This window comes from Vigna unguiculata, chromosome 1 (genome assembly GCF_004118075.2).
Source record: "Vigna unguiculata cultivar IT97K-499-35 chromosome 1, ASM411807v1, whole genome shotgun sequence".
NCBI classification, from domain to species: domain Eukaryota; kingdom Viridiplantae; phylum Streptophyta; class Magnoliopsida; order Fabales; family Fabaceae; genus Vigna; species Vigna unguiculata.
In genome coordinates this window covers 32,244,597-32,271,957 of record NC_040279.1, presented here as the reverse complement: position 1 = coordinate 32,271,957, position 27,361 = coordinate 32,244,597, and the positions used below count along the sequence as shown (strand labels likewise).

Here is a 27,361-nt window from a genome sequence, read left to right as displayed (position 1 = left end):
TCTTTTTAGGATAAGTTTCAATTCATGTCTCTAATATCATGTTGTAAGAAGTGAATTTTAAGTCTAATACAACCTTACAAAATCTGCTTGTAAGGTAAAATTTGTACCTACTTATATATTCTAACTTGGTTTTATCTTTAGCCAATGTGAAACATTTAACATTGTTTTAATTGTTGATTATGTTAAAGTTTATTTCTTAAAAGAGTCAAATCCATATGATGGCATGCACTAAGTGTTTCCAAAAATATTTATGTTCATATATGTAGTGATTATTTAAATTATTGAATTTAAATTATTTGGAGAAATATTTCTACAAAGTTTACTTTTTGTGTCACTATTGAATTTAAACTATTTAAAATTAGGTAGAGTTATTTAAATAAGAATTTATTGTTTAAGAGTGGTGTAGATTTGTGTTAGATACAAGAATATTAATATGAAATGTTGTTGGAAAGAGAAAATAATCGTGAGTTGAGTAACTAATTGATGAACACTTTAATTTGAACGAAAAATATATTACATTACTTGATAAAATTGAGTTTCAAATTATTGAGAAAAATGTCTAATTTACTTAAAATAGAATAAACTTGAAAAAAATCACACATCGTTGTTGTGTTAGTTCCACGTAACTATATATTACTTCAAAAATTTGTATGATGTTTATTTGAAAAAAAGAGAGGAAGTAATGGAAACTTTACAAGACATAAAAAATCTGAATTCATACATTAATAGAATTTCTATAATTGAGAATAATGATGTTTTAGATCATAAATTTTAAATATGTTTGTTTTGATAAATGACTAAAATTTAGTTATAAATATAAAATTAGAAATTTATTTACTTTCAAAATAACTTCTTTTCATACCAATCGATGTACATGTATTCAAACCAGTCGAACAATATTCAATACTAAATCCTTTAAATAAAGACTTCTACAAAGTGCTACAATGACCAGTGAAAGTCTTTTTTTTTAATGTGAAAGAGTTGTGTAATGATAAATCTATTAATACGTTGTTTGTTCTAGGTATATGAAATCTAAAGTTTGAAATAGTTTATGTGACAAAAATTATAAAGAATAATGTAAATGCATTTCATCCATTAATTTTATTTTATATTTTTAATTTTTTTTATAATAGAAATTATTTATGTGTGTATAATATAATTTTATCATATGTGATATGATCGATTAATATTTCTTTTTATTTTTTTAATAGTTTTTATACAATTGCATTGCCTGAGAACTGAACTCATTTTAATTTTAACCTTTTACTTTATTTTGTGTTAATAGTTTACGTTAATTTGTGACTTAGAATCATAAATATGTGAACCAATTGTTTTGTTTTTATAGAAACAACCTCATGCACTAGTTTAAAACTTTTATTTATTTATCATAAGAGGCTTTATTATTATTTAAAATATTTTTATTTTGAAAATATAATAAAACCATGCAAATGCTTTTCTTGTTTTTATTTTACTAGCAAGTGAAGAAAAAGTATGTTAAAAAAAAGTACAAGAATGTTCAATCCGTATACAGAACACAAAAAAAAAAAAAACATTAAAAAAAGGAAAAAACAAAGTTATTGAATGCAATATATTTGTGTCTTAAATATCAAATATGAGACAATCACCATATATTAATTCTTATATTTTGTTCTCTACCATACCTAACTTCAAATTCCATTTGTAATATTATACATACACCAATTGCATATTGCACATGCCTTAGCTCATACTTATAACTGTTGCAGTTAATCGAGGCTTATTGTTGCATACATCTAACTTATCTTAAGTATATTCGATAATTGCCTTTTGTTTTTTTTTTTTTCATAATTTCTACTGTGATCTTGGTTTCTAAATTTTTACAAGTAAAATGACTTCAGTCAGATGTAGGGATGACAATGCGGGATGGGTCAGGCAGACTGGCCGCAAGTCTGCACAAAAAATACAGGACGAATGAGTTGAGATGTTGAACTCATTGGCCCGTAATGGTCTATCCTGCATAGACTCGTAGTCTGCGGACTAAAGGCGGGGTAGAGCGGGATGACCCGTTGACCCGCTTATAAAATTATATATTATTATTGTTTTAGTTCTCACATTATTCACCACGTTGTTTCTTTAAGTTTCTTTTATTTTTTTTATTAATATTATTATGTTTATGTGTAATAATTGTATATAAGATATTGATTTTAGTTATTGATTATGAAATATCTTTTTATATATTTTTAGGTACATATCTTGTAAGGTGACATATTGTTATTGTATTTTAGCTATCATTTTCGTTGTTATTTTTCTTGTCTTTGATTAAGTAAACTAATTGGAATTATTTCAATAGAAAATAAATATCAATTATTTTATAAAAAAATAAAAAATAAATTTATTTTGCTCAACAAAAAAAAAAACATATCGCTCATCACAAATGCGAGTCAGTCCACGAACTTGTAGAACAAGACAGACTAAAAAAGTGAATCCGATATTTGCGGACAAAAAAGGACGGACTGACCTGGTTTGCCATCCCTAATTAGATGTTTATATATGAAATAAACATTTCTATATATTTATATTTCCTTTTAAACTGAATTTCAAACAAAAAGTACTCAGAACACGCTTGTTTTATCCTTTGTCAGGAAAGCTTTTTACACAGATTTGTCTGAACTGGTTATCAAAATAATTTTTGGAATCTATATATATCACTTATGGTCTTTCAAGAAATAAGTCTAATTCAAAAAATAAAAAACTTAAAAAAAATATTATGATTTTTTTATACAACGTTAAAACTTACATTCATAAAAAAAAAATTAAAGGGAAAAGGGAAAGAGATGCATGATGTTTGGTCTGTGTCTGCATTGATGAAAATATTCAGTCCTCTTGCACTATATGATTAGAATGACTGATTTAGCATATTCATGCATAGCATAGCCCAGTTGACTTTGTCCTATGAAAGCTTTTGATAACTCTATAATTAAATTTATTGCCAGTCAGAAACAATAATAATGTTGAATGAGTTTTTATTCTTTCCACCACTGAACATCTTCTTTTCTTGTTTGCATTTTTTCCTGCATTCATGACTGTTTTAAATATATAAGAAAATATTTTTGAATACACAGAAGATTAAAAATGAAAAGTGGATAAATATGTTGAAGAAGGTGAGCTATAAAGAAAGCATTTGAGAGTAGTATAGGTAGGTAGGTAGAGATTGTTGAGGTCTAAATTTGGATTATAAATTATGGGTGATAGTGTATAATTATGATGGATGATCGATAATTGAGGAAACTTAGAGAGATATAATTGATTTCGTAGATGTAAACTCAACCAATTACCAACACAAACAAATATGAATCATTATGCCTCCATACACCACCAAACCACCTAAATTGCTGTTAACTACTTCCGACAAATTGAATCTCTACATCATCAAAACAACGTTAATCATTAATACTATATCGTTTCTTTTTACTGTTTATTTAATCTGTAATTACTTAGTTTTTATAGTATGTGATTTTCTTTTGGCAAGTTTGTTAACTTTTTATAATAATTATAATATTTTTTTGTTTAATCTTGAATGATAGAATTTATCAATATAGTTTCATTCTTTTTTTTTCATCTGTGTATCGTTCAAAATATGTCTAACTTGGTCGATAAACAGAAATAATTGTATTTTGGCAAAATGAGATCTTTTAACCTAACGGATTTAGGCACATAAATTGTGGTTCTCTACTTCAATCTAAGTTGACATTTATTTGAGTTTATTCACAAAAAAATAAACACCTAAATGAGTCAAACATTTTTTTTCTTCTAAATTGTTCATGTTATTTATTTTCTGTCATAGCCTCGTAAGGTTGATTTCGTCGTATTAATTATTTATTCCAGATAAAATTAATATAAAACATTTAATGTTACGTTACAAACCTAAACCATCACTTAGTATTACTTAAAGAATGTGTTAAAACGAGACTTTTTGAAATAGATGAAGAAGTGTTTTGTGAGGACACATAAATTTTTTTTAAAATTTAGGTTAAAATACTTTCTTGATCCCAATTTTTATCAAGTTTTGTCAAATAAGTTCTAATTTTGTTTTTGTATTCAAATAAGTCTAAATTTTTGTCAATTTTGTTCAGTTTGGTCATTTTTTTCTAACACCGTTTAAATCATTAACAGTCATGAATGAATAATGACTTTCACGTGTCACTTTTTGGTTATTTTTTTATTTTTATTTATTTTTTAATTTTTTAAATGTTCACGTGTCAACTCATCAGCGTTGTCATATGTTAGAGTGAATGTTTTATATTCAATTTTGGTCTCTATATTCCTTAGTTTTGTTCAATTTATTTTCAATTTTTGTTAAAGTGAACTAATTTTGTCCCTCTCCAAATTGAAATCAAATTTAATTTTTATATTAAAATTCACATTTTGTATTAAATATTTTTATATAATATATTAAAATTCACATCATTATAACTTTTATATAAAAATTAAATTTGGTCTCATCTTCGATAGAGAAAAAATTGGTTTATTTTAAACAAATTTAGAACTAAATTTAACAAATTTAACAAATATAGAAACCAAATTGAATATAAAACATTAACTTTGATATGTGACACATTGCTAGGTTGACATGTGTACATTTAAAAAAAAAAAAACATAAAGTGACACATGACAGTCACTATCCATTACCGTTAATGATTTAAACATGGTTAGAAAAAAAAACTAAATTGAAGAAAATTGATAAAAATTGGGACCTATTTGAACACAAAAACAATATTAGAATATGTAACCAAACTTACGAAAATTTGATCAAAAAGATATTTTAACCTAAAATTTAAAAACATTAAAACTCAATATTAAAAAAATTAAACTTATATTTAATACTAATTTATTGTTTGTTTAATAGTAAATCTTAATTAAGTATTTTTCTTTTTTCTAAAAACATACAAGTAGTAATTTCTAAATAAGTTAAATCAATGAACTAAATTACTAAAAAAGAAATATTTTCTACATAAATTATTAGTTTCTATTCTAAAACTAAATTAAAAAAATTTAACAAGATATATTAAATATTTTCTTAACAACTTTTCTATAACTAATCTTTGTTGCACTTGTTGGTCTGGTTCAAATAAATTTTATATTTGATCGACTAAATTAACAGAAAAATATACCTTTTTAAAGTCTAAAACCAAAATTTATGATAGAATCTTGAACGAAATCAACATGATGAATGATCACAAACATGTTTTAGTTATCCAATAGAACATGTTCCTAGGTAATTGTGAGAGAGGAAAAAAAAAAAACTTTGACTTTGTGGAAACTCCATTTCCAAGCCTTTGTAAAGGGTAAAACAGAAAGAAGCTGTAAATCGGTGGAAAGCTATGATCATAAAGGGCAGCATGGTGAGCAGTGTGTGAAACAAAGGTTGGCACTCTAAAAGATTGAATTATAACGTGACAAAGTAGGAATTGTTTGAAGAAATGGGAGGTTGAAGGTGTCACAACTTTAGGGCAATAAGATCATTGTTGAAAAGGACCTTAGGAGGGGTAGCAGGGTACCTTCTCTAGGGTTTCAAAGAAAGGATTGAAAACTTGAGGGGAAAATAAGGAAGCATGTCCTCAATTTGGCATCATGCTGTTGGCCATCAATTGACACCACCATAAAGTGTACTCATACCCCAATTGGATTGTTCCCCATCATTCTTTTTCCTCCTTTTCCTTTGCCCTTTCGTGCTTCTTAACGTTAAATATAAACCTCTAATTACCCTCTAACCCTTCATAGAGTTACTTCCCTTGGGGCCTCTGCCCTTTCTCAACACGCCATTCTTTTCATTTTATCTTCACAACAATGATATCATAATACTCATTTTCACTACTTTCTTAACTATATATAAGTATAATTATGTTCAGAATACTATCAAACACTAATTCTGTCATATTCTGAAACGCTATAGTGTGTTTGCATTGCAGTTTGTTTTGTTTGTTCAAGTTAGCTCAAGTTTTTTTCTTCATTATATTTATAAATTTTCCATTTTGCACATTGGCATGCACAAATAAACAACCTTTTTCTTTACAAAAATGCATGGTGTGGTTAGTGATATGATAGGAGGGGGTGGTGGATTGGATTACGCAATGGTTACCATGATTGCTTGATTCAACGGTGGAGATTCCCCGAGTGAAAAAGCTAGAAGGAACAGCGTGCCAACGTGACCCCAATATAGAACAAGAGCCTCACTTCTTTTCCACCATTGACATTCTTTCACTCTACCTTCTCCACTCTTTACTCAGCAATTGGCAACTTCTCAAAAACCTCTCTCGCTCACTCTGCAAAGGGTAAAGACTCTGTTCACAATTGCATTCCCAGAGAAACTGAACCTTCTTCCTGCACAAGCAAAAGCCTCACATGTCGTCGGATATAAGCTAGATTATTAGCCACCCTTTTTCTTTCCTTCCTTTAACTCAATCTTCTTCACACCCCTTTTGGAATCTGACAAGGTTGTTTGTTATTCAATGGCTAGTTGCGAGATTTGCTGCGTTGAGTCTGGTGTTTCAGTTTTAGCGTTAAGTGTGGTGGTGGGTTCGGTTGTGTTTTGACTGTAGTGAGGGATAGAGGGAAGCTTTGGTTGGTGGGGTGGTGGGAATTGGCGGGGTGAGTAATGGGTGCGGATCGTCTGATACTGCCAACAGTTGGACCGCCATTAAAACGGCGAGCGGGGTTGCGGAGGAAGCAAGCTGGAAGAGGTTCCTACAGAGGGAGCTAGGGGAAGGAGGGTGAGTGTGTGGTGTTGGAGGGGTTTTATTCTTTTTTGGAGGATTGGAATTCACGACCCTTTTTCTCGGGGGAGCCTTCGGGGTGTTAAAGTTTCTGACTTGTTGAAGGAGGGGACGACATGGGTAACAACTTGCACCAAGTACTCAGAAGCCTCTGTTTTAATACTCACTGGAACTACGCCATCTTTTGGAAGCTCAAACATCGTGCTCGAATGTATGATTCTACTATTTATCTTGTTATTGTTGGTGGTGCTTCTGGTGATAATTACTTATTTTTTGTGAGTGTTCCTTGTGTGTTGCGTCTTTCCTTTGGTGTGTCTTTGAACTTACCCTCATCTTAGATGCAAGCAACTCCCAATAAGCTAAATTGGGTGAAGTTGGGGTTATGCATGTTTGAATAGTTTGGTCCGAAATTTGACTTGGCCATTTACTCTCCAGTTTAATTTGATCGGTTGTGTGCATTTTCCAGCTTTTGCCTGTTTAACTGATGTTATAAGGCTAATGGGTTTTATCAACTGTTAGAGATCCCTAGTAGATTAATGATATGATATGATCAAAATAGTGCACCTAAGCGGAGACAATTTTCATCTTCCTGATTGGTTTTGTGGGGTTGAGGTAACCAAAATTCTTATATCAACTTTTAGTGTGAAGGATATTTTTAGATATTATTTGTTCTGTTTTGTCCTTTTTCCAAGTTTGGTGATTTCCATGCTTTGTTAGAATTTAGAGTTTTTGTACTTAGAAGGGCATGGCATGTGTTGTGTATCTACTCTCTTGAATCCATATCATTGAACTGTTTTGCGAGTGTTTTCGCTCTTTGATGGTTTCTAATTCTGTCATTTTGTTTTAGGATTGTGATCCTTCTGTTATTTGAAATGTTTTATGTTGTTTTCATTGTAGTGCGATGGAAGTGGGATAAATGTGGCATTTGTTATTGTTTATATAAAGTGTACTGGTAGTAAGTTCGTTACTGTTGAATGATGTACTGTTGCTCTCGCAATTTTGGTGATTCGTTTCTTTTGGTTTCAGATTAATTTATCAGTGTTGAACTTGAATTCCATAATGTTGTCCCCTAAAGTTTCTCGCTATGGTACTTGCTTGCAGGATCTTGACATGGGAGGACGCATACTATAACAATCCTGATGATTATGACTCTTCAGAAAATAAGCACTGCCAGAATATCTTGGAACAGATTGGTTATGGGAAATTTTCGCACAACGCATTAGGGTTAGCAGTGGCTAAGATGTCATATCATGCATATTCATTAGGAGAAGGGTATGAGTAGTCAAATGTATAATGGATACTGTACACAATTTGATTATCTTTGTTTAGCTCGTCCTAAAATTCTTTCTTCACAGTATTGTTGGACAGGTTGCTGTTACAGGAAAGCATAGGTGGATCTGTGCAGATAATCAGGTCGCAGGTTCTGGCTTGTCTTTTGAGGTGAAGATTCTTGTTATTTAATATCATCATTAAGGATCTTCCAACCTCGGAGTATCATGTCAATATGTTCCAATAATTCTTATTCCTTTCCCACTTTTTGGTTTAATTTTCAGTTTGCTGATGGGTGGCAGTCTCAGTTTTCTGCTGGAATCAGGGTATACTAACTGCTTTATTATTTTTTCACAGCTTTGCAACACATGTGTTTACCTAAAATCTGGAAAAGTGAACTTTCTATTTTCACCCAGAAATTAGACCTTCCATACTTTACAAATCCTTAGGAGATGGACAATTTTTTAATTTTAATAGTATATATGGAAAACTGTGGTTGATAGGGTAATAGACACAATATGACATTATTGGGCCACTATGTGACTCTACTTGCCACTGAACTGCACTCAAGCTGATTATGTTGCATTCTGGTCTAGTGCACTTTATGTTAGTAACCAGAGTCACTCTGGTTACATGAAGAATTTCATTGATTAAGCTTTAATTTTGTCTTGTAGACTATTGCTGTTGTTGCTGTAGCCCCACTTGGTGTTATTCAGCTTGGCTCTCTTAATAAAGTAAGACATTTTTTTCTTTTTAAACTAGATTTGATTTTGTACCATAATAGTGGATAATATGGTTATATGGTTCAAGAAGGCATATATTATCTCTTTATGGCTGTGCAAAACAACAGCCTTTTCTATTCAGGATTTCAAAAATTTTTTGCACTCAAGTTTAAAAGATTATACTAGTGGCTAGGGGCTTGGGTAGTTTGTTGCAACCATAGGTTCAAATCTCACTGCCACTGATGCACCAAAAAGATAGATTTGCACTAATTTGTTTAGATGTTGTCAGATAACATGGCTTGCTTATATTTCTTTAATTCTTTTCCAACTAATTTTTGGTAATTTCTGGTTGTTGACTGAGATATTGGTTAAATACTTTTACAATTCTAATTGTATGTGGTAGGTAAATACACAGATAGTGAAAAATAAAGAGAAATGGAGGAAAGGTTAACAACTCACCCCTTATTTTGTCATAACAGGCTTTACGCATCATGTAATTATGTTAGGCAACAGGTATACTAATTTACAATTTGCTAAACTACCTACAAATACTAGATAATTTGGCATGAAAACCAGATTGAGGCATGTTCTAGTACCATGGACAACTATGTCATGTATGACTACCCTGACCTTGGTTAATGACCAGAAGCAGTTATATACTCTACTGGTGCAAGCTATGAAGCACCAACACTTGAATTTGTTCAAGTATCCGTATCTAAGTCTTATCCAATACTGATACAGTAGGATACTTCATCGACATATATCAATGAAATATTCAAACCTATGAAGTACCAACACTTTTATTTATTTAACTTGTATGATACTAATTCTTTTGGATACTTCATCAGTGCATGCTAGTTAAGTGTCTGTGCTTTTAAAGCATTTATATCCAACAAAACTACAAGAAACATATAAACCCTTGAAACATTGCATCTTCATAAACCAAAAAGGGAAGTTGTTCTCATATGAATTATTTTTAAAAAGTAATGAGATTGATAGTATTGTTCTTTTTGTGTGAATAATAGAAAATATTTATGATAGCAATGATTTATAATTTATGCACTGAGCACATTGAAAAATCCATGCCATGAGGGGTTGGGAAAATTCATGTAGTTTTTTTATTAGGGGTGTGTTGTACAATATAGTTTCCTGTCTATAATATTAGAATTTCATTGTCTTGTCTTGGGCTATTATATGATTTTGATGATTTGGGAAGATTTCCTGGAAATGATTTTATATGGAAATCAAATTATTATTGATTAATTTTTAATAATTTCCTTCTCTTATGACATCCCTGGTAGCAGGTGATTGAAGATATGGGGTTTGTAACTCATATCAGAAATCTCTTTCTGTCTACTCAAAATTGCCCCATAGCACAATGTCCTAGTCAAGTACAGGGTAGTTTGAAGAGTTCTTTATCTCAGGTAAGAGTTTGTCTTCATTTCTCCCAACGTTCACACGCCGTCATGGTGCATGAATGTGCAGATTTGGGGTTTATGTTACTTTTAACAATGCATTTTTAAACACACTACTAATATAGTGAGATCGTAACCTTAATGTGTTGAGCATTATCATGAAGTTTATATTTCTTTTTTTTTTTTAGCTGGATATATCGAAGGAAAATTTGTCTTCAGATGTTTTGCCGACTGACTTTTACAATTCACAAAAATCTATGAAAAGTGAAACAGCAGATGTTTTAATGTCCCTTCAATGTTCTGAGAAGAACTATGAACCTTATTCTGCTTGTCAGAAAATGTCTGATAACGTGGCCAAACAGGAGGGGCCTGAATTGTACAGTGATGAAAGTTCCATTTTGCTTCAGTCAATATCCAATATGATGAATGTGGAGCATCATGATTTTAAAGAGATGAAGCCTCTCTATGGGAGGAAGTGTGAAGAAGGAAGTAGTGGCTGCAAAGATGTGAGGTTGGAATCAGAAAACAATGTCTCGTCATTTTTAAGTGACTTTATTACAGATAATGATTTAATATGTCCATCAGATAAAGTCAGAGTTGATTCTGCATGTTTTCCTTCAGCTTTTCTTGATACAGTTGTTTGTGAAACTGATAAGTTGCATTGTGTGGATAATAACCAAAAAGGAGTGTTGAATTTCACCCAACCTTCAGATGCAAACTCCCAACATGTTGAAAAGCCAAAGTTTGGTTCTGAGCCTTCTTACAATGATATGTCAAATGTGTTGAATTTCCCTGCTGGTTGTGAGCTACATGAAGCACTTGGACCATCTTTTCTGAAAGGGAGTAAAAGTTTTGATTGGCCAGCGCAGCTTAATCAAGATATGAAAACTGTTGAAATGTCAGATGAGATCAGCACCAGCCAATTGACTTCTGAATCTCGTCCTGAGCATCTTTTGGAAGCAATGGTGGCTAACATTAGCCACAGTAACAATGATGTTAATAGTGAATTATCGTTTTGTACATCAATGCAATCTGCAATGGCCTCAGCAAAAAATCATGAAGCTTCTACTCATAATGTGTATGCTATTAATTCAGAAGGTTATTCAATAGATCAGTTCTCTCTTGTCAAAGAGGACAAACACCATTCTCTGAGTTCATCATCAGGGATATGTGGTGTTATGTCCTCCAAAGGTGTTTCATCTACATTCCCCAGTTCAAGTAGTGGACAACTTGAAAGGTCATCTGAACCATCTAAGAACAGCAAAAAGAGGGCCAGACCCGGGGAAAGTTGTAGGCCGCGACCAAGGGACAGACAATTAATCCAAGATCGTATTAAGGAGTTGAGAGAGTTGGTTCCAAATGGAGCAAAGGTATCTGTTTCCTCTTTGTTTTGTTGGGTTTTGAGTAATGATCACAGATCTGGTTCATGTGGCTAAAATTTTCATTGTAACTTCAACAGTGCAGTATTGATTCCCTACTGGAGCGCGCCATAAAGCACATGCTGTTTCTCCAAAGCATAACTAAACATGCTGACAAGCTAACTGACTTTGGTGATACAAAGTCAAAGGTAAGGATTTTCTTGCTTTTCTTGATGTAGTTCCAACATCTTCTTCATCTGAACTTATGTCCATTGTTTAACACTGATGAAATTTTGCAGCTGCATCACATGGAAGCAGACATTCTTGGATCCTCTAGTTATGAGCAGGGCTCAAGCTGGGCAATGGAGGTAGGGGGTCATCTGAAAGTTCATTCAATATTAGTGGAGAATCTTAGCAAGAATGGACAGATGCTTGTTGAGGTACATATGACTTGAAAGTTAAAATTTGATTTATTCTATGTTACTGATTAATTAGTAATCATAATACATGAGAAAAATCTATGTAGTAAGCTATTGAGTATGTTCTCTGTTCTAATTATAGCTTTTTGCTGTAGATGCTGTGTGAGGAGTGCAGCCATTTTCTTGAAATAGCAGAAGCCATAAGAAGTTTGGGTCTTACCATTTTGAAAGGTGGAACTAAAGTTCATGGTGAAAAGATATGGATATGCTTTGTTGTCGAGGTAATTTTAAGACTCAGTTTGGGTCTTATTTTGATATCCAAATACATTACTCCATAGATTGTTGATGAGCAAAGTGTGTGTTGACAGGGTCAAAACAACAGAAATGTACACAGATTGGATATCTTGTGGCCGCTTGTTCAAATACTGCAATCCAAGAGCACGGTGTATTCACAATAACTGATCGGTTCTTGGAAACTTTGTTGCCCCTCACTTTGTAACACATTCTTAATCTCTGAATCAAATGATTCTCACCTACTTTGTTATAAGAAGACATAGGGTGTGGTGGTGTGGTCTTTTTTTATTATTGAAATGCGTGATTGTCTTTGTTTAAGTTTGACACTGAAAATAGCACAATACATTGAATATATATTACTCACTTAGTACATTAAATTGGTACCAGCAAGGCTCAAGTTTCTATGTTCTTAATGATCAGTGAAAATGTGGTCAGAATAGTGGGAAAATGATCAGTCAATCTTCATATTTAACAAACTCAGTCGAAGCATTACATTTAGCTTGTTTAAATAAAATAATAATAATAATAAATAAATAAAACTAAGTTTGATCACCATTTTATTTTTGCAATACAAACACGAACTTCATGGTTTTAAAATAGGACTATAACCACCTTAAGTTTAAACAGACAAGTTAATATTTCTAAAATATTTTCAGTGTTAAAGTTTTACCAGGGTAAAATATTAATTTACTAAAGTTAATTATTTCACCATATTATATAATCTAACAAGAGTCGCTTCATATTTACGGAACAATTAAATTTTCACCTCTTTCATATAAATACTTTATAAAAATACATAACCAAAATATTTTTTAAAGAAACTATTTTCTAAATTATTATTTTCAACGAAATATGAAGAATTTTAGATTTCCAACTCTGCCTAACGCTGTACTACGTTTGTAAGAGCTGAAATAAGCAAGAATGGATGAGAAGATAAATACATTGACAATGGAAAACCCATTGTCTGAAACGACAAGAAATTGTTAATATTATGGTGAACTCCAGTTCGGAAAATTTCATCAATGACATGTGTGGAAGAGGGAAATACTTCACTGTACATGCACTTTTATACTGCATTTCTTGCACTCTTTCTTCAGAAACTGGTTTACGCACTTTGTTGCTTTCTCCTTTTCTCTTCACTGACTTTTGCATGCAATAACTGGTTTAGTTTAAATATTTTTATCATGCAGAGTCAAGAACATTATCGGATTTCATGTGTTTTTTCTTTCCAATCAAACTATCTTAAAAAATTATTTTCCCACTATTTCTTTTATATTGTTCTTCAGCCGACGCCTATTTTCACTTTATTTATGGCTTCCTATATCTTTCATCCCTATCAAACTTCGTCCACCTATTGAAGGTGTGATAATTTGACGTGCATAAGAATGCGACACAAACAAGTTGGAATTTCATACACTAATCGAGACAGTAGGAAGAAAAATTGAAGATTTGTCTTGTGAGCTGTCAATATTCTCTCAGTTCCAAACGGAGATAATTGGCAATTACTATATTTGATTTCCTATAAGAATCCCAGTGAGAATATACCTTATTCGAAGCATGAAATAGATATAACGAACCAAAACAATACTCAATTTTGTTGAAATAAACTTCTCTAAATACATCTCTATTTTTAACCACATCGGGTGAAAAATTCAAATGAGCATTCATTTCCTTGCCAAACCAAGAGAACCAAAGAAATAAATAAAAAAAACAAGAAACACAAATCACGGGCCAAGGTGGGGGGGAAATCAAGCTTAATTTAAAATAGCAACCGTCAGTTTTACCTTTCGATCAAATCCGCTAGATAACGAAATTGGCACTCAAAGTCTGAATGAACAGGCTCTGATAATTTTTTTCCCTCTTCGTATACAAGTTATCGAAAGATAGTTCCTATTGTCAAGCAAACCAAAAAATAACATACAAATATAAATAATTATAAATTAAATATAATCCGCGACGAATGGTACATTGAATACTCATTAGGGGGGCATTTGTTCTGAAACAGACACCTAAATCAAATCCTGGAGAATTGGAAAAGGGGTGTAACGAGCAACCAGGAACAATCCAAGAACTCATTGCAACTAATAGGTTTTTGTTTTGGGAGCCTTCTTCTTGGGTTGCCTTCTAGGAATGGAGTTTTTCATCCCAACGAAAAACAACAAAGCACCGAAGAGGGCCATATTCTGCAAGGAGTACAATATTCGATAAATTGCAACAATACATGAAACATTACAGCTCTAGTTGAGCATTCCATATGAATTTCTTTTTAAAAGAAGGAACACTGCTCTTACCTGAGTAAATTTGATGAAAAGTTGAATAAATCCTTTGTCCTCGCTGTCATAATTGTAGAAATCATACAGTATGGGAGTAGTAATCACTTGATGCAAAAGCTACAAGGAGAAAATAACCAAGGCTTCAAAAATTGAGCACTTGAAAGCCAATTTCAATTTCATGGGTCAAAGGCAAGCTACAAACCAAAAGGAGAGCTCCAAAAGAGCTGCCAAGTATGAAAAGAATCCCTCCAATGCCCTTGAGAGCAATAGCCCCAGCAACTAAAAACTTCATCTGTTAATGACACCAATCATATAAATACATCTGCTACATACAAAATAACATTATATGTATGCTAAAATGAGCACTTGATTGGATGAAGTTGGGAACATGTTCATACAAGGATGCACTAGATGCATGACAGCTATGACAATGCAAGAAAGTTCAATTATTTTCCCCTACAATGTTTCATAACTTCCCCGTCTCCTGCCTACCAATTTTTTAGAACATTTATCCAAAATTTCAAACTATTTTTCTAATCCTATTGCCTGCAGAGAACCCAATTTTGGCTATGTGCTGCAAACAGTAAAGCGTAAAGCAATAGTATGTGAAAAGCCAGAGTTAGAAGCCCTAGACATGTTTAATTCTTTGTTCACTATAAATGGTACTTTTATTTAAACGCAGGCAGTTATTAAAACAAACACTATTAAATACCAATATATATGTTTCATCAACCACTAAATAGACATTAAACCTATAATTAATAATAGATAAATGCACGCAAACACAAGCAGCGTTCAACTCCATGTCACATGTTAAATTTAATCACCTTGTCCTTATTTTGTTCCTACACAAGAACTTGTTCATCTGTTTAGTTGTATTTTAATCTTGCTTTCCTTAAATGATAGATAATAAAAGAGACAGAAACTAACATCGATATCCGGAAGTTGAAATCCAACTCTAGAATGTACTTGATGGGCAAATGCATCAAACTTCGGTCTCAGTGCTTTTGCTGCGGGTCCGCCATCAACCCCATAAGCATTAAATCTGTACAAAATAGAAAGAAAGTGAGGATAAATAAGAAAACAAAACAAATAAATAAAAACAAGTAAAGATTGATTGCTATGTGCTTCCAGAATCATAAATGACAAATGGAAAGAATTATTAGTTTCTAATGTCTGATTAAGTGTAAACAGTGAACACTGAAAAGATACTCTATCAACTAGCCCAAGAATATATCAAATGAACCTATAAGTCAGATTCTTATATGGACGTAAACAATCAAATCTAAATAAGAAAGTATAGAAAAGAAAAGAGGAACATAATTCACATTATTCCACTTAAACTAGAAGATAATAGTCCACTAGCAACGACAATCACAAATTCAGTTACTGTAATATTGTGTTATAAAGATTACAGATTTGTCTCCCTCAATCCTTAACCCTAAAATAAAGACATGCAATCTCTGTTTGAACCATAACTTGATACAAGATAAATGTCATCATCACCTTGTCCTCAACAAGTAAGGAACAAGATACGACCGAGGGTTAACTAAGGCCACATGTTTGCATACCAGTATACCCCCCTCCCCGACAAATAGTCATTTTTAGCTCAAAGAGTTAGGTCATGTTTCGATTAAATTTAACAAATACTTGTAGGCATCGAAAATAAGATGGGGAAATAATTTATCTCATTAGTTGAAATAATCGTATGCAATGTTAAAATTAGCTTTTTGAAGAAGCTAAAAGGGAGTACCACAAATTAAATTATGTATAAACATGTTTTTACTTAAAAGTTTCATCTTATATTAATTTTCTGAGTGCTTAATGAGAATTTTATTTAAATACAAAGTAATTAAAAACAGGGATGAGTTCCTTCAACGAAAACTGAAAATTGACTAACTTTTACATAACATTAATAATGTAAGACTATCCATTTTTTCTTTTGGAATAATTTCCTAGTTTCAAAATAACACATTACAAACGGAGAGAGAGAGAGAGAGAGAGAGAGAGAGAGAGAGAGAGAGAGTGAAGCAACCACACTAATTATTTGAGACCCAGCAAAAATTACCCTGTGCCCTCACCACTTCTTAATTGCTAACTGATAAGAACAGCACACGGTCAAAACTCATTCGTAAACTACCCACCCAAAGTTAGATTGACAAAACCCGAAACCGTTAATGTAATAAAACGATTCCATAACAACACCAGCAATCATCAAAGCTGGCAACTGCACTACGGTGGCAATAATTGCAAATCAATAAATGCAATAGATGCGAGGAGATCAAACTACCATACCAAGAAAATGGACTAACGCGTATAACAAATCTGACACTGCGACGAACAAGTGAAATCCAAAAAAATAAACACAAAATCGAAAAGCAAATAAATATCGGTTTTATACACTTCGACTGTGTGAAACACAGATCTGCAGAATCGTTTTGACCAGTCAATTGAACGTAACAGATCCAAACAGAGAAACTACCACAACAAGCAACACGGCAGAAGTTGAAAAAATAAAGTTAAACCAATAAATACTGCAACAACAAAATTAACCTACATGCATGATTGGAAGTACGAGAAAAGAATGAGTGACGAAAATGAACTAACTCTTGGTAAGCAGAGAGGATGAAAACGGACGCAAAGAGGACTCTGCCGAGAAACGAAGAGAACGCCATTAAGATTTTAGAGAGAGATGGAGAAAGAGGAAATCTAGGGTGCGTGAAGAAAACTGGTCTTTCTTTTCCTTTTCCCGGTCAGAGCGAGAACGAAAGAGAAAAGAGCGTGCGAAGCGAAAATTGAAAATAAAGGTCGATGAGGGGTGATATAGTCTTTTCGTGAAAGAGACTGAAACGTCTACTTAGGCAACTCTTCCGGCGGCCGTGGGCTCAGTTAATGATACTCGTGGCCCAATGGGCCGCATTTATTCACTTTATATTCCGTTCAAAGATGAGCCAGCGAAAATCGTGACGTCAAAATCAAGATTTAGATAAAATGATTTTACATAATATTTACTTTTCACACATGGTAATATTGTTTGTTGTATCGTTTCTTTATTTTCTTGACTAAATAAATATAGCTTAAAATTAAATCTAAACTTAACTAAAAAATAAATAATGTAATTAAAACTTTTTTATTATATATGTTGTCTCTCACATCTCATCTAATTAACAATTAATATAATTATTATTACAAATTAATACAAAGTCATAGTATCACAACATTATTTAATTAAAAATTAATATAATTTATGAATATCATCATTAATTTTATTGATAACGTGTGAATTGGTTTTTTATTTTTTCTCATATCCTATCTTTAAACTAATTATTATTATTATTATTATAAGTTAAATGCCGTAGTGCATTTTATATGGCAATAGTTTACTAAATGTGTATGCATAATTGAAAAAAAAAAAAAAACTTTTCCGATCGCAAATGTTTTATCTTAATTGTTTTATGAAATGATTTATCTGACACAGTTAATTGTCTTTCAAATTTCTGAAGTGGACTTTCTTTCTGTAATATATAACTTCACACGTGGTCCAGTTCTCCAAAAAATAAATAAAATTTCCCACTTTAAATAACAAAATTGATTTTTTTATGAGGTCCAGTTTATGCATTATTAGTTTAAATAGTTATTATAAATCAATTGGAACTGTTTTAAACGTGACTCTTAAAGTTTTCTTTTTTACAAACATTAATATGTTTATCATATATAATAATCCATATAATTGAATCATAATTTATTGATCTTTACATTAATATTATCTAATTATCATAATTCCTAATTAATTATTTTATGAGTATAGTTAATTATTTTGTTCTCTGGGTTAAACATTTAATTTATTGTTTTAAATATGATCAATTATTTCTCAAAAAACAGGTTTGTCTTAAAACCACCAAACAATTGAATTTTTTTTATTAAATTGATTATTATTATAATAAGAGTAACGTGTTCTCTTAATAGATTAAAACGTGTAGTCCATTAATAATTAGTAAATAATTGATATTCTGTTCAGAAACCACGTTTTCGTAGATCACATGTTATTCTTAAATCATAACAGATGATTCCAGCTTCTTCTTAACATTAGGCACTTAGTTTATTTATTTACTGAAAAAAAAAACATATTATATTTTGTTAGTCTCCTAAATTTTAACGTGCTTTTTGGAATCTCTTTTAAAGTCGAATGAAGACAAATAAACCTGAGACACAAACTAACACATTGCAAATTATCATCACTTATAATCTAATAAGGCTACAGTACAGACCATTAAAACCAACACCATAAAAAAGAAGAAAAAGAAAACACCTCTTGCCAAGTTTTCTTCACACCACTAAAATTAACATAGATTCTCATTTTCAAGTAATAATTTGCTGCATAGTTCTGTAACACAAATACATCTTAAATTTAACATAATGTTTACTTTTAGAATTAAATAAGAATTACTCAAAGTTTAGTAAATGATAAAAAAGCCATGTCATTTTAAATTTAAGGAGTATTACAAGTTTTGGGAGAATTTTAAGAGAAACTTTTATATTTTTGTTTTTTGTTTGAATAAAACTTTCTAAGGAAGTCAGAAAACAGGACTAACAACCATCTAAGAATCATAATTCAGAAATTGTTGGAAGTCCTATATCAATTAGAGATAAAATAATTTTATAGTATATAAGTGGAATACAAACCTCACTTTACAAATTGATTTTGTGACATTGAGTTAGACTTTAACAAAATTTTAATATAACAACAAACCGATTTTGTATGGTTAAATTAAATTTAAAGTTTATCTCTTCAAAAAAAGTAGAACAACAACGTACGTGTGATAACACAATTTATATAAAATTCTAACCATAATTAAATTTCTTGTGATAAAATCCTACACCATAAAAAAATATATTTCTATACTTATAAATTTTGTTTGATTTTCATCGTAGTTAAATTTAGTGATTTCTCAATATATCAAGTACATATATTAAATATTAAAATTTAACTTAAGATCAAAGTTGCATCTACTATTAAAACATAACATCAAAGTATAGTCATATATAGATTAATTCAATATATTATGGTAGATCTTTGTATTTAGTACAAAGATCAAAGTTGTATTTCATGACTCTCCATTACTTTTTTTTTTATCTCTAATATCCTATTGACATTAGTGAAGTTTTAATATCTTTAATGGTTCTCATACATAACTCTACATCTCAATAAGGTAGTTTTTTTTTTTTTTAGAAACTTATTTCCAAACTTGATTAGAAATAGATTTTCCATATTTTTAAAACACAAGGAACAATTAAAAAAAATCATTATAAGTAGATTACAAGCATTGCAATTAAAATAATTTTTAATTATAAAAGATAACAACTATGTCACAACATACGTAATACCGAATATATAAATTACTTAAGCAATATACATCAAGAAAAAAGTTGGTTATGATCTCTTTTATCACTCAAATGTTTGTTTGTTACTTAAATAAAAAATAATTTACTTGAGTGGACATACTCTTATTTTTAAAAGAATTGGTGTGGCATTCTCTTTTTAAAATGCTTAGTCAATGCTCGAACAACGTATTTATTGTTTAATCAAAATTTTGTACACTTGAACAATAAATTATAAACCAAATACTTGGTTTTAAAATTCCATTTCACTCAAGCAATATTAACTTGTTTGAATGAGATATGCAAAATCGTGAGTAAAAAGATGTTAAGTATAATAAAATATTCAATTTCACACCTTCAATAAAATCCTATCAATACATAAATATGTCATTAATACTTAATTAAAGAAAGTCCATCATTTCACTGTCTCAGTTATATTCATAATTTAAAAATTTCATCAATTTCCTTTAAACAATGTCCTTGACTTTTTAACACTCTAAAAAGTCAAATTACTTATATTTAAAATATGTAGTTTTACTTATTTATTTAAAGATATTACAATATGATATTAACCATATTCTCATCAACCTCGTATATAAGTTATTTTTAAATTTTAGTCAAAACTCAATTATTATAGTTAATCTGCACATGATGGAAATTTACACAAAAGTTTTATTCATGGGTGAGTTGAATTCAACTATGTGAATGAAGTTTAAATCTCTGTAAGTTGAGAGTGAAGTTTGTGAGAGTATGAAATGATTTTTTTTTTTTTTCAAAGGAGGAGGCAAACGGGCGACACATAATATTTCTATAAATTTTGTAATAAATAATAGACAACATTTCTTTAACAAATTGTTATATATCGATATCCCAATACATAACGTTTAAATCTAAAAGTGCTCTTTATTAATCTATTTAAAGTTTTCTTTTCTCTTACAAAATATAAATCAAATATAAATAACGCTTTTTGGATGAAACGTTATACATATGTATGCATTTTTATAGCACTTATTTTATAAAATATTGTCTTTTGTTTCTGTGTTTTGATTTAGAGTGTTTAATTAATTAAGTATTGTCTAAAGTGTATCCTCTATTAATCATTTTGGCGTAGTGTTAGTTTTTTAGATTACTTGGAGATGTGAAACAAAAAGACTGATATTGAAATGTTAATAAAACACATCTAAACTTCTTGATAAACTCAATATTTAAAATCTAATCAAGAAAGCACACTCAATCTACTTTCTAAAGCAAGAAAAAGAAACCTTGTATACTTTTTCCAAACCTTTCATGTTTACTCAATGATGAGAAATATAAATGCACTTTGGATACATATTTGCTATACAAAAGAGAAGAAGCTAACTTACTTTTGCTCTATTTTATCTTCTAATTAGGTTATATCAATTAAAATCATCCAACGTAACAGAGGAGAGCTTAGGCAATAAATATAAAATATGGGAAGGAAACATAAAAGGAAAATATGAATTTTGAGGAATGAAATGTGTTTCTCTATATATAAGAGGAAAAGAAATGATATTTATTTTATTTTTAAGGTTCCATTAACAATCTTGGTAACACTCTTATCTATTTATTTTTAACTCCAATATAAAAAAATCATTTTCAACCCATTTCAATTTCATGTCAAAATTCCATAAGATATGTTCTGATATATATTATTTACATTCATTCTTTTAAGCTATATATCATAAATTAAATATTATATATATATATATATATATATATATATATATATATATAATGAGTTACAAGTACAATATTATAAGAAAAAATGTTAGAATTAATTGACGAATTAATTTTATTATGTGATTCATTTGAAATATTATGATGGTTCAATTGTGATTTAATCAAGATATAAGGATCTATTGGTTATTATGGAAAGTCGTAATAAAATAAAATAAAGCTCAACCCAACTTGATGGACGTTGGCTTATAAAAGGATATTAGGGTTCTGTCTCTGGTTATAAGGTTCTCTCACAATAAGTCATCAAGAAAGAGAGAAAGAGAGTGTGAGAGGAGTAACCATGATAAGGAGAAAGATTGAAAAAAGGAGGTTGAAGAACAGAGATTGAAGAACACATTACTATTGGATCTCTCATGAATCAATGTTAGTATCCTATTATGATTTATGTGCATGAATGTGTGATTGATTATATGGATGAACATGTGAGAATCATGAATCTTAAGATCCTATAGTAATTTTCTATAATGAAGTATTATATCATAAAAACTACAAAATAATTTACATAAAATATATTACCTACAACAAAAATTTGTAATAATTTACAAAATTCATACACAATGCAATTTTTATACGAATTATCCATGAATAAAAATTCATAAATAAAAATGTCATAACTAATTTACTCATAGATTTATTTGTATGTAATTATCTACGAATTTATTTGCTATATTATTGTTTTGCAAAAATATTCGTAGTTCTTAAAAAAATTATAACAACTTTGACAAATTATTTGTAATATTCAATATACTATTATAACTCAAAATATTACTCTCACTTTCTTAATTAAAGCTCTTTATATTTTATCCTATAATTTTCTTATAATAGTTTATCTCTTATAATATATCTTATTTTATATCTATTTTTATATTAAAGTATAATCTAATACAAATTATTTATCGTAAATTTTAAATATAATTAATATGTTTAAGGGTGTTGTATGATAAATTTGAATTATAGCATTATTTTATACTAAATAACATTTATTATAAATTTATCATGTAAATATACTCCTTACAAACTAAAATATTGATTATATTATAATATCTGATGGGTTGTTTGGTCCATGTTTTTTTCCATACAAAAATTGCGGGGACTTCTCCTTGCACCCCCAAACATTTTTCTGTACCCTAAAAATTACCATTTTCTCCCTAATAAATATTTTATCTGTCTTGGTGGTTGAAGAATTTACTGCGGCTAGTTTTGCTTTTATTACCACAGTACTGCACCCCCAATATTTTTGTTATGTTCTTTCTTCTATTTTCGTTCTCTCATTCTCTATGTTTCTTATCTCAAGTGGTCCTTTTCTTTTCCATCTCTAAATATGCTCTCTCCAATGGTGCTCCCTATTTTCCCTCTCTCAAGGTTGTATCAGTGGTCTGCTTCAAGCTTTTCCAAGCTCATTCCATACGTTTCATTAATTTTTTTTTGCTTTTAATGAAATAGATATCAATATCCGTTTCATATTTTTCTGATATGGATCTCGAAATTCGTTTCGAATTTTATTTTGCTTTTTTTACAAAACGAAACTTATGATCCGTTTGAGAAAATTATAAAACGAATATTAGCATCCGTTTCTTAACTTTTTCTTTTTTGTCAATCGTGGTCTGATGTAGCACGTACGACGATCGCTAGACGAGAAGTCTTGTATGATTGTAAGAAACTCCTGCTTCTCTTTGTCTAACATGGCTCTCTCCAAAGCCTCATTCTTGACGCACATCAGAGTCGTGGCGAACCGTCGCCGGCGCCGGCGCCCTCCCTTCTGCGTCTCCACTACATGGAAGAGGTGCATTACGAGATTCAACTCTATTGGTACGAGATATCACGTGAAAAGCCTTCACACAAAAAACACGTGCTTGGTTAAACTTGTTAGGATTTGCACCGTGAATAAAAATGTGTTTCATATGTTGGGTTTTGTTTTTTAATTTATATGGACGTCAGCTTGGCCCGAAACTTTTCATAGTGTGGTTTGATTAATATTATTATTAGTATTTACATGCCCAATTTAATTATCAATGTATAAATTTTATACAACAGTATTATGCGTTTTGCAATTCATGCACACCCTTTACACGCTAAAGTTTTTATTTTTAGTTCCCGTAATTAATGTATATTAGTTTATAATTTATGTTTACTTCATATAACATATGTTTTTCAACAAGGTTAGATATATTATCAACGATTGAAAAGATTTTGATACAAGTTCTCACGTTAGTGATATATTTTAAGAGTGAGTAATGTTTTTGGATTCAAATGTTTTACGTTATTTTATTTAACATAAATTAAAGTCTTCCACTTTTACGTTGTACTCTTAACAAACATAATTAGTGCTAAATATTTTTCATAGAAGAGCTCTTTTATATTAGTGCAGAAACAGGATATAATCATTGACAAAACAAATGCCTTTGTTCCATTACTTAACCTCCATATCACACAGACACTTAACACACTCCACTGAAAAAAAATTTACGCACACCTCAGTAACGGAAGCTACTTCCACACGTTCTTTTAGTTGACTGTCTCTTTATTAACTTTTTTTTTCTTCTATTCATGATATTAAGATCGAACATTAACGTTCAAAAGAAACCTTGGCGGAAATAAACATTAACGTTAAAAACTGAGAGTTTCAGATAAAGATATCAACCACGACATAAATATCAACCAGTGGCTCCCCAGCTGGGTTCTATCGATTGGTGACTTTGGAGTTGGAATGCGTTCAACTCCAAATGAGGCATTGAGGGTGCACCAAGATTGGATCAACTCTCAAAATACTGAGAAGAATCTTGAACTATTCAAGGTTTTCCAGAATGCATTCTGGAACAGCCAGCAGTGTCGAGAGTCTTGTAGTTGACGAATCTGCTAGGAGCAAAGTTATGCCTCGAACCTTTTGGCAAGCAACCCTTGACTTCTATGCTTGCAGGGCTTTGTAGCTTGATTCTCACTCTTTGATTTCAGACTTTGAAGAAAGAAGAGGTTTTATTTATGGGTGGTGCAAAAGGGTTGCAATCTGAGAGCCTTAAATAGGCACGTGAATAGGTCATTGGTATGCTATTATTTGGGGCTGTGATGAGTTGGCGAGGTGGGTGCACGTTTGGTCTGTGCAGCAAGTGAAGAAGACAATTAACAAAGTTAGTCGTAGCTCACTATAGTTCTTCTGCAAACAGTTGCAGGGTCCTTCATGAGTTGGAGCGAAACGGATCCGCAATTAACAATTAACAAAGTTAGTCGTAGCTCACTATTCCGTTTCTTCTTCTTTTTTTGAATTTTACTGAAACGGGTTGTGTAATCCGTGTCGGAGGTGTATGAAATGGAATACACATTCCGTTTATGTTTTTTTTGTTTGAAGTGTGCAGAAACGGATTGTGGAATCCGTGTCAGAGGTGTATGAAACGGAATACGCATTCCGTTTCTATTTTTTTTAATTGTGTTGAAACGGATTGTGGATTCCGTGTCGGAGGTGTATGAAACGGAATACACATTCCATTTTTTTTTGAATTGTGGTGAAACGGATTTTAGTATCCGTTGTGGGTTTTTTTGGTGGGTTTTTCAAATTCCCTGTCTAATATTTATATTATTGAACCATCACACACCAGTGTATGTAGTACGTAGATAACTTTTACTTATTATTTTGTTACCAGCATAATTCATTAACCGGAGTAAGAAACTATTTCATTCAAATTATTCATTAGCCTTCAGTTGTTAACAAGAGAATTTCGACAAAGTAGAAAATTGACATTTTGTGAAGTCACTCAAAATTATTAGGATTGTTGGTTACAAGTATTAGGACTTTTTTAGAAGTGATGAGAATCACTTTTATCTTGTGTTTGATGTGTGCAAGGGTATGTGTGGATGCGTAAAAATATAAAACTTCCAGGAAACGGATTACGTAACCCGTTTCGGATAAAATTTTAAATTTTGTGGGAAACGGAATACGAATTCCGTTTCACAAAATCGTGAAACGGATTCTGTAATCCGTTTCAGAAAAAAATTCGCAATTTTTTTTTGGAACGGATTACAGAATCCGTTTCACGATTTTCTGAAACGGAATTCGTATTCCGTTTCCCACAAAATTTAAAATTCTTCCCGAAACGGTTTATGTAATCCGTTTCGTAAATGTGTGAAACGGATGCGGGAATCCGTTTCATAAAAAATTACGTGTATTTCTTCGAAACGGAATGTGAAAGCTGTTTTATATATTTTGAAACGGAATATGAATGCCGTTTCACATCATACACAGAAAAAAAAAACTTCAACTCAAGACTCTAACCTGGACAGAATGAAAGTACCACACTTGGAGAGGATGCACGTTACTCACGATAACACCTTTCTTCAAACAACCAACAAATAGCTAACCTTCAACCACCACAAGCATAGAGAGTGAGACACTGACACACTGAGAGAAAAAACTTAAAAGAAATTGAATGAAAGTGATACAAACCTCCAAAAGGGGACCACACCACCGGACAATGAAAGAATGAAGCACACAAAATTGAAAGCTCAGGAGAATGAAACGAGAATGAAACTGTGAAAGGGACCACACGAAACGAGAATGAAAGTGAGAAATTTTAAATGAAGGCAGAGTCAAAGAGAGACAAACGGAGAAGAAATAGTATTTGGGGGTGCAGAAGTTGGTGACGCAGTAAATAACCACTCTCAGCTGTATCTTAATAAAGGACATTATTATAACTTTTGAGGGTACAAAAGAAATGTTGGAGGTGCAGGAAGAAGCACCCAAAATTGCTAGGAAATGGGTTAACTTCGAAAACTATGGGCGTTTACTTCTTGTATCCCACAACGTTTCCGTACACCCCTCAAGGTTTCAAAATGTTAGTTTTACGTAAAACGATTAATTCTCGTTCTCGTATTACATCAGAATTTTTTTTGTAATTTTTTTTAAATTTGGAGAAAATGTTTTTTTATTATTTTTTTAAGAATTTTAATTGACAGGTAATTCTTTCGTAAGTAATTAATTTTTATAAAATTATAAAATTTGTAAGTATTTTTTGTAAAATTTGTTGTGAAAAGTATTTTATACAAAATATTTGTAAAAAAAATCCATAACAATTTCTTATAAATTTTTTTTCATAACAAAATTTATAGGTATTTTTTATAAAAAAAAATTTAAAACAAAATTGACATGAAAATATGAATTTTTTCTAATAGTAATTTCTGAATTATATATTCCAAAAAATTTTCAGAACAGATTTTCTGGAATTTTCAAAATAATATTTCTGAAATGAAATTTCTAGAATGTAATTTTTGGAACAGAAATTTTCGGAATGTACGAATTCCGTTCCAAAAAAAGATTTTTCAGAATGGGATTTTCAAAAAATAATTTCTAAAACTTACAAAATGAATTTCGAAATAATTTTTTTGTAATATATGAAATGTGTTCCGAAAATAGTTTTCCGAAACAAATGAAATACATTCCAAAAAAGAAAAAAATTGGAACAATTTTTTGTGTGTGTTTTCTCTCTTTTCTTTTGCAGCATTCTCTCTTCTTCTTTTTCCTCTGCATCAATGGTAGAATGGTGGTGGTGATGAAAGCGGTGACATTGTGGTGGATGAAAAATGTTTAAATATTTTTCAAATACTGTGGGGGTGCAGTTAATAGTTGTTGGGGTGAAGGAAGCGATTGTCAAAATTATGACCCTATAATCATAACAGGACTTGGACTTCCAATAGATTTGTTTTTTGACGACTTAAACTTAATATACGGTAGGTT

General features: G+C 30.8%; 2 protein-coding genes across 7 annotated transcripts; one reads left to right on the top strand and one right to left on the bottom strand.

Annotated features, from left to right (window-relative positions):
- The first annotated feature begins 5,840 nt into the window (after positions 1 to 5,840).
- Positions 5,841 to 12,612, top strand: LOC114182889 (transcription factor bHLH155-like). 6 transcript variants are annotated; one of them, XM_028069713.1, is made up of 11 exons: positions 5,841 to 6,963; positions 7,854 to 8,024; positions 8,108 to 8,192; positions 8,306 to 8,347; positions 8,696 to 8,755; positions 10,045 to 10,167; positions 10,494 to 11,528; positions 11,618 to 11,725; positions 11,816 to 11,956; positions 12,091 to 12,216; positions 12,304 to 12,612. In XM_028069713.1, the coding sequence occupies exons 1-11, from the start codon at positions 6,869 to 6,871 to the stop codon at positions 12,391 to 12,393; spliced, it is 2,076 nt and encodes a 691-aa protein (XP_027925514.1). In that variant the 5' UTR covers positions 5,841 to 6,868; the 3' UTR covers positions 12,394 to 12,612. The 6 variants fall into 6 exon arrangements, with proteins under 6 accessions (XP_027925514.1, XP_027925527.1, XP_027925511.1 ...); XM_028069726.1 differs by having other exon boundaries at positions 5,844 to 6,963; positions 10,566 to 11,528; XM_028069710.1 differs by having other exon boundaries at positions 5,845 to 6,963; positions 10,347 to 11,528.
- A 1,354-nt stretch (positions 12,613 to 13,966) lies between these two features.
- Positions 13,967 to 17,342, bottom strand: LOC114176098. Its single transcript, XM_028061030.1, has 5 exons — positions 17,110 to 17,342; positions 15,433 to 15,547; positions 14,705 to 14,794; positions 14,521 to 14,619; positions 13,967 to 14,412 (listed from the first exon to the last, which is right to left on the bottom strand). The coding sequence occupies exons 1-5, from the start codon at positions 17,175 to 17,177 to the stop codon at positions 14,311 to 14,313; spliced, it is 474 nt and encodes a 157-aa protein (XP_027916831.1). The 5' UTR covers positions 17,178 to 17,342; the 3' UTR covers positions 13,967 to 14,310.
- Between the last annotated feature and the right edge of the window lie 10,019 nt (positions 17,343 to 27,361).

Excerpts from the sequence above, each read along its gene's own strand:
- LOC114182889 (XM_028069710.1), top strand. The coding sequence starts at position 6,869 with ATGGGTAACAACTTGCACCAAGTACTCAGAAGCCTCTGTTTTAATACT. Across the intron at positions 8,193-8,305 it reads GTTCTGGCTTGTCTTTTGAG|TTTGCTGATGGGTGGCAGTC; the intron begins GTGAAGATTCTT and ends TTTAATTTTCAG. Across the intron at positions 11,726-11,815 it reads TTGGTGATACAAAGTCAAAG|CTGCATCACATGGAAGCAGA; the intron begins GTAAGGATTTTC and ends GAAATTTTGCAG.
- LOC114176098 (XM_028061030.1), bottom strand. The coding sequence starts at position 17,177 with ATGGCGTTCTCTTCGTTTCTCGGCAGAGTCCTCTTTGCGTCCGTTTTC. Across the intron at positions 15,548-17,109 it reads ATCCTCTCTGCTTACCAAGA|ATTTAATGCTTATGGGGTTG; the intron begins GTTAGTTCATTT and ends TATTTTGTACAG. Across the intron at positions 14,413-14,520 it reads TTTTCATCAAATTTACTCAG|AATATGGCCCTCTTCGGTGC; the intron begins GTAAGAGCAGTG and ends TACTCCTTGCAG.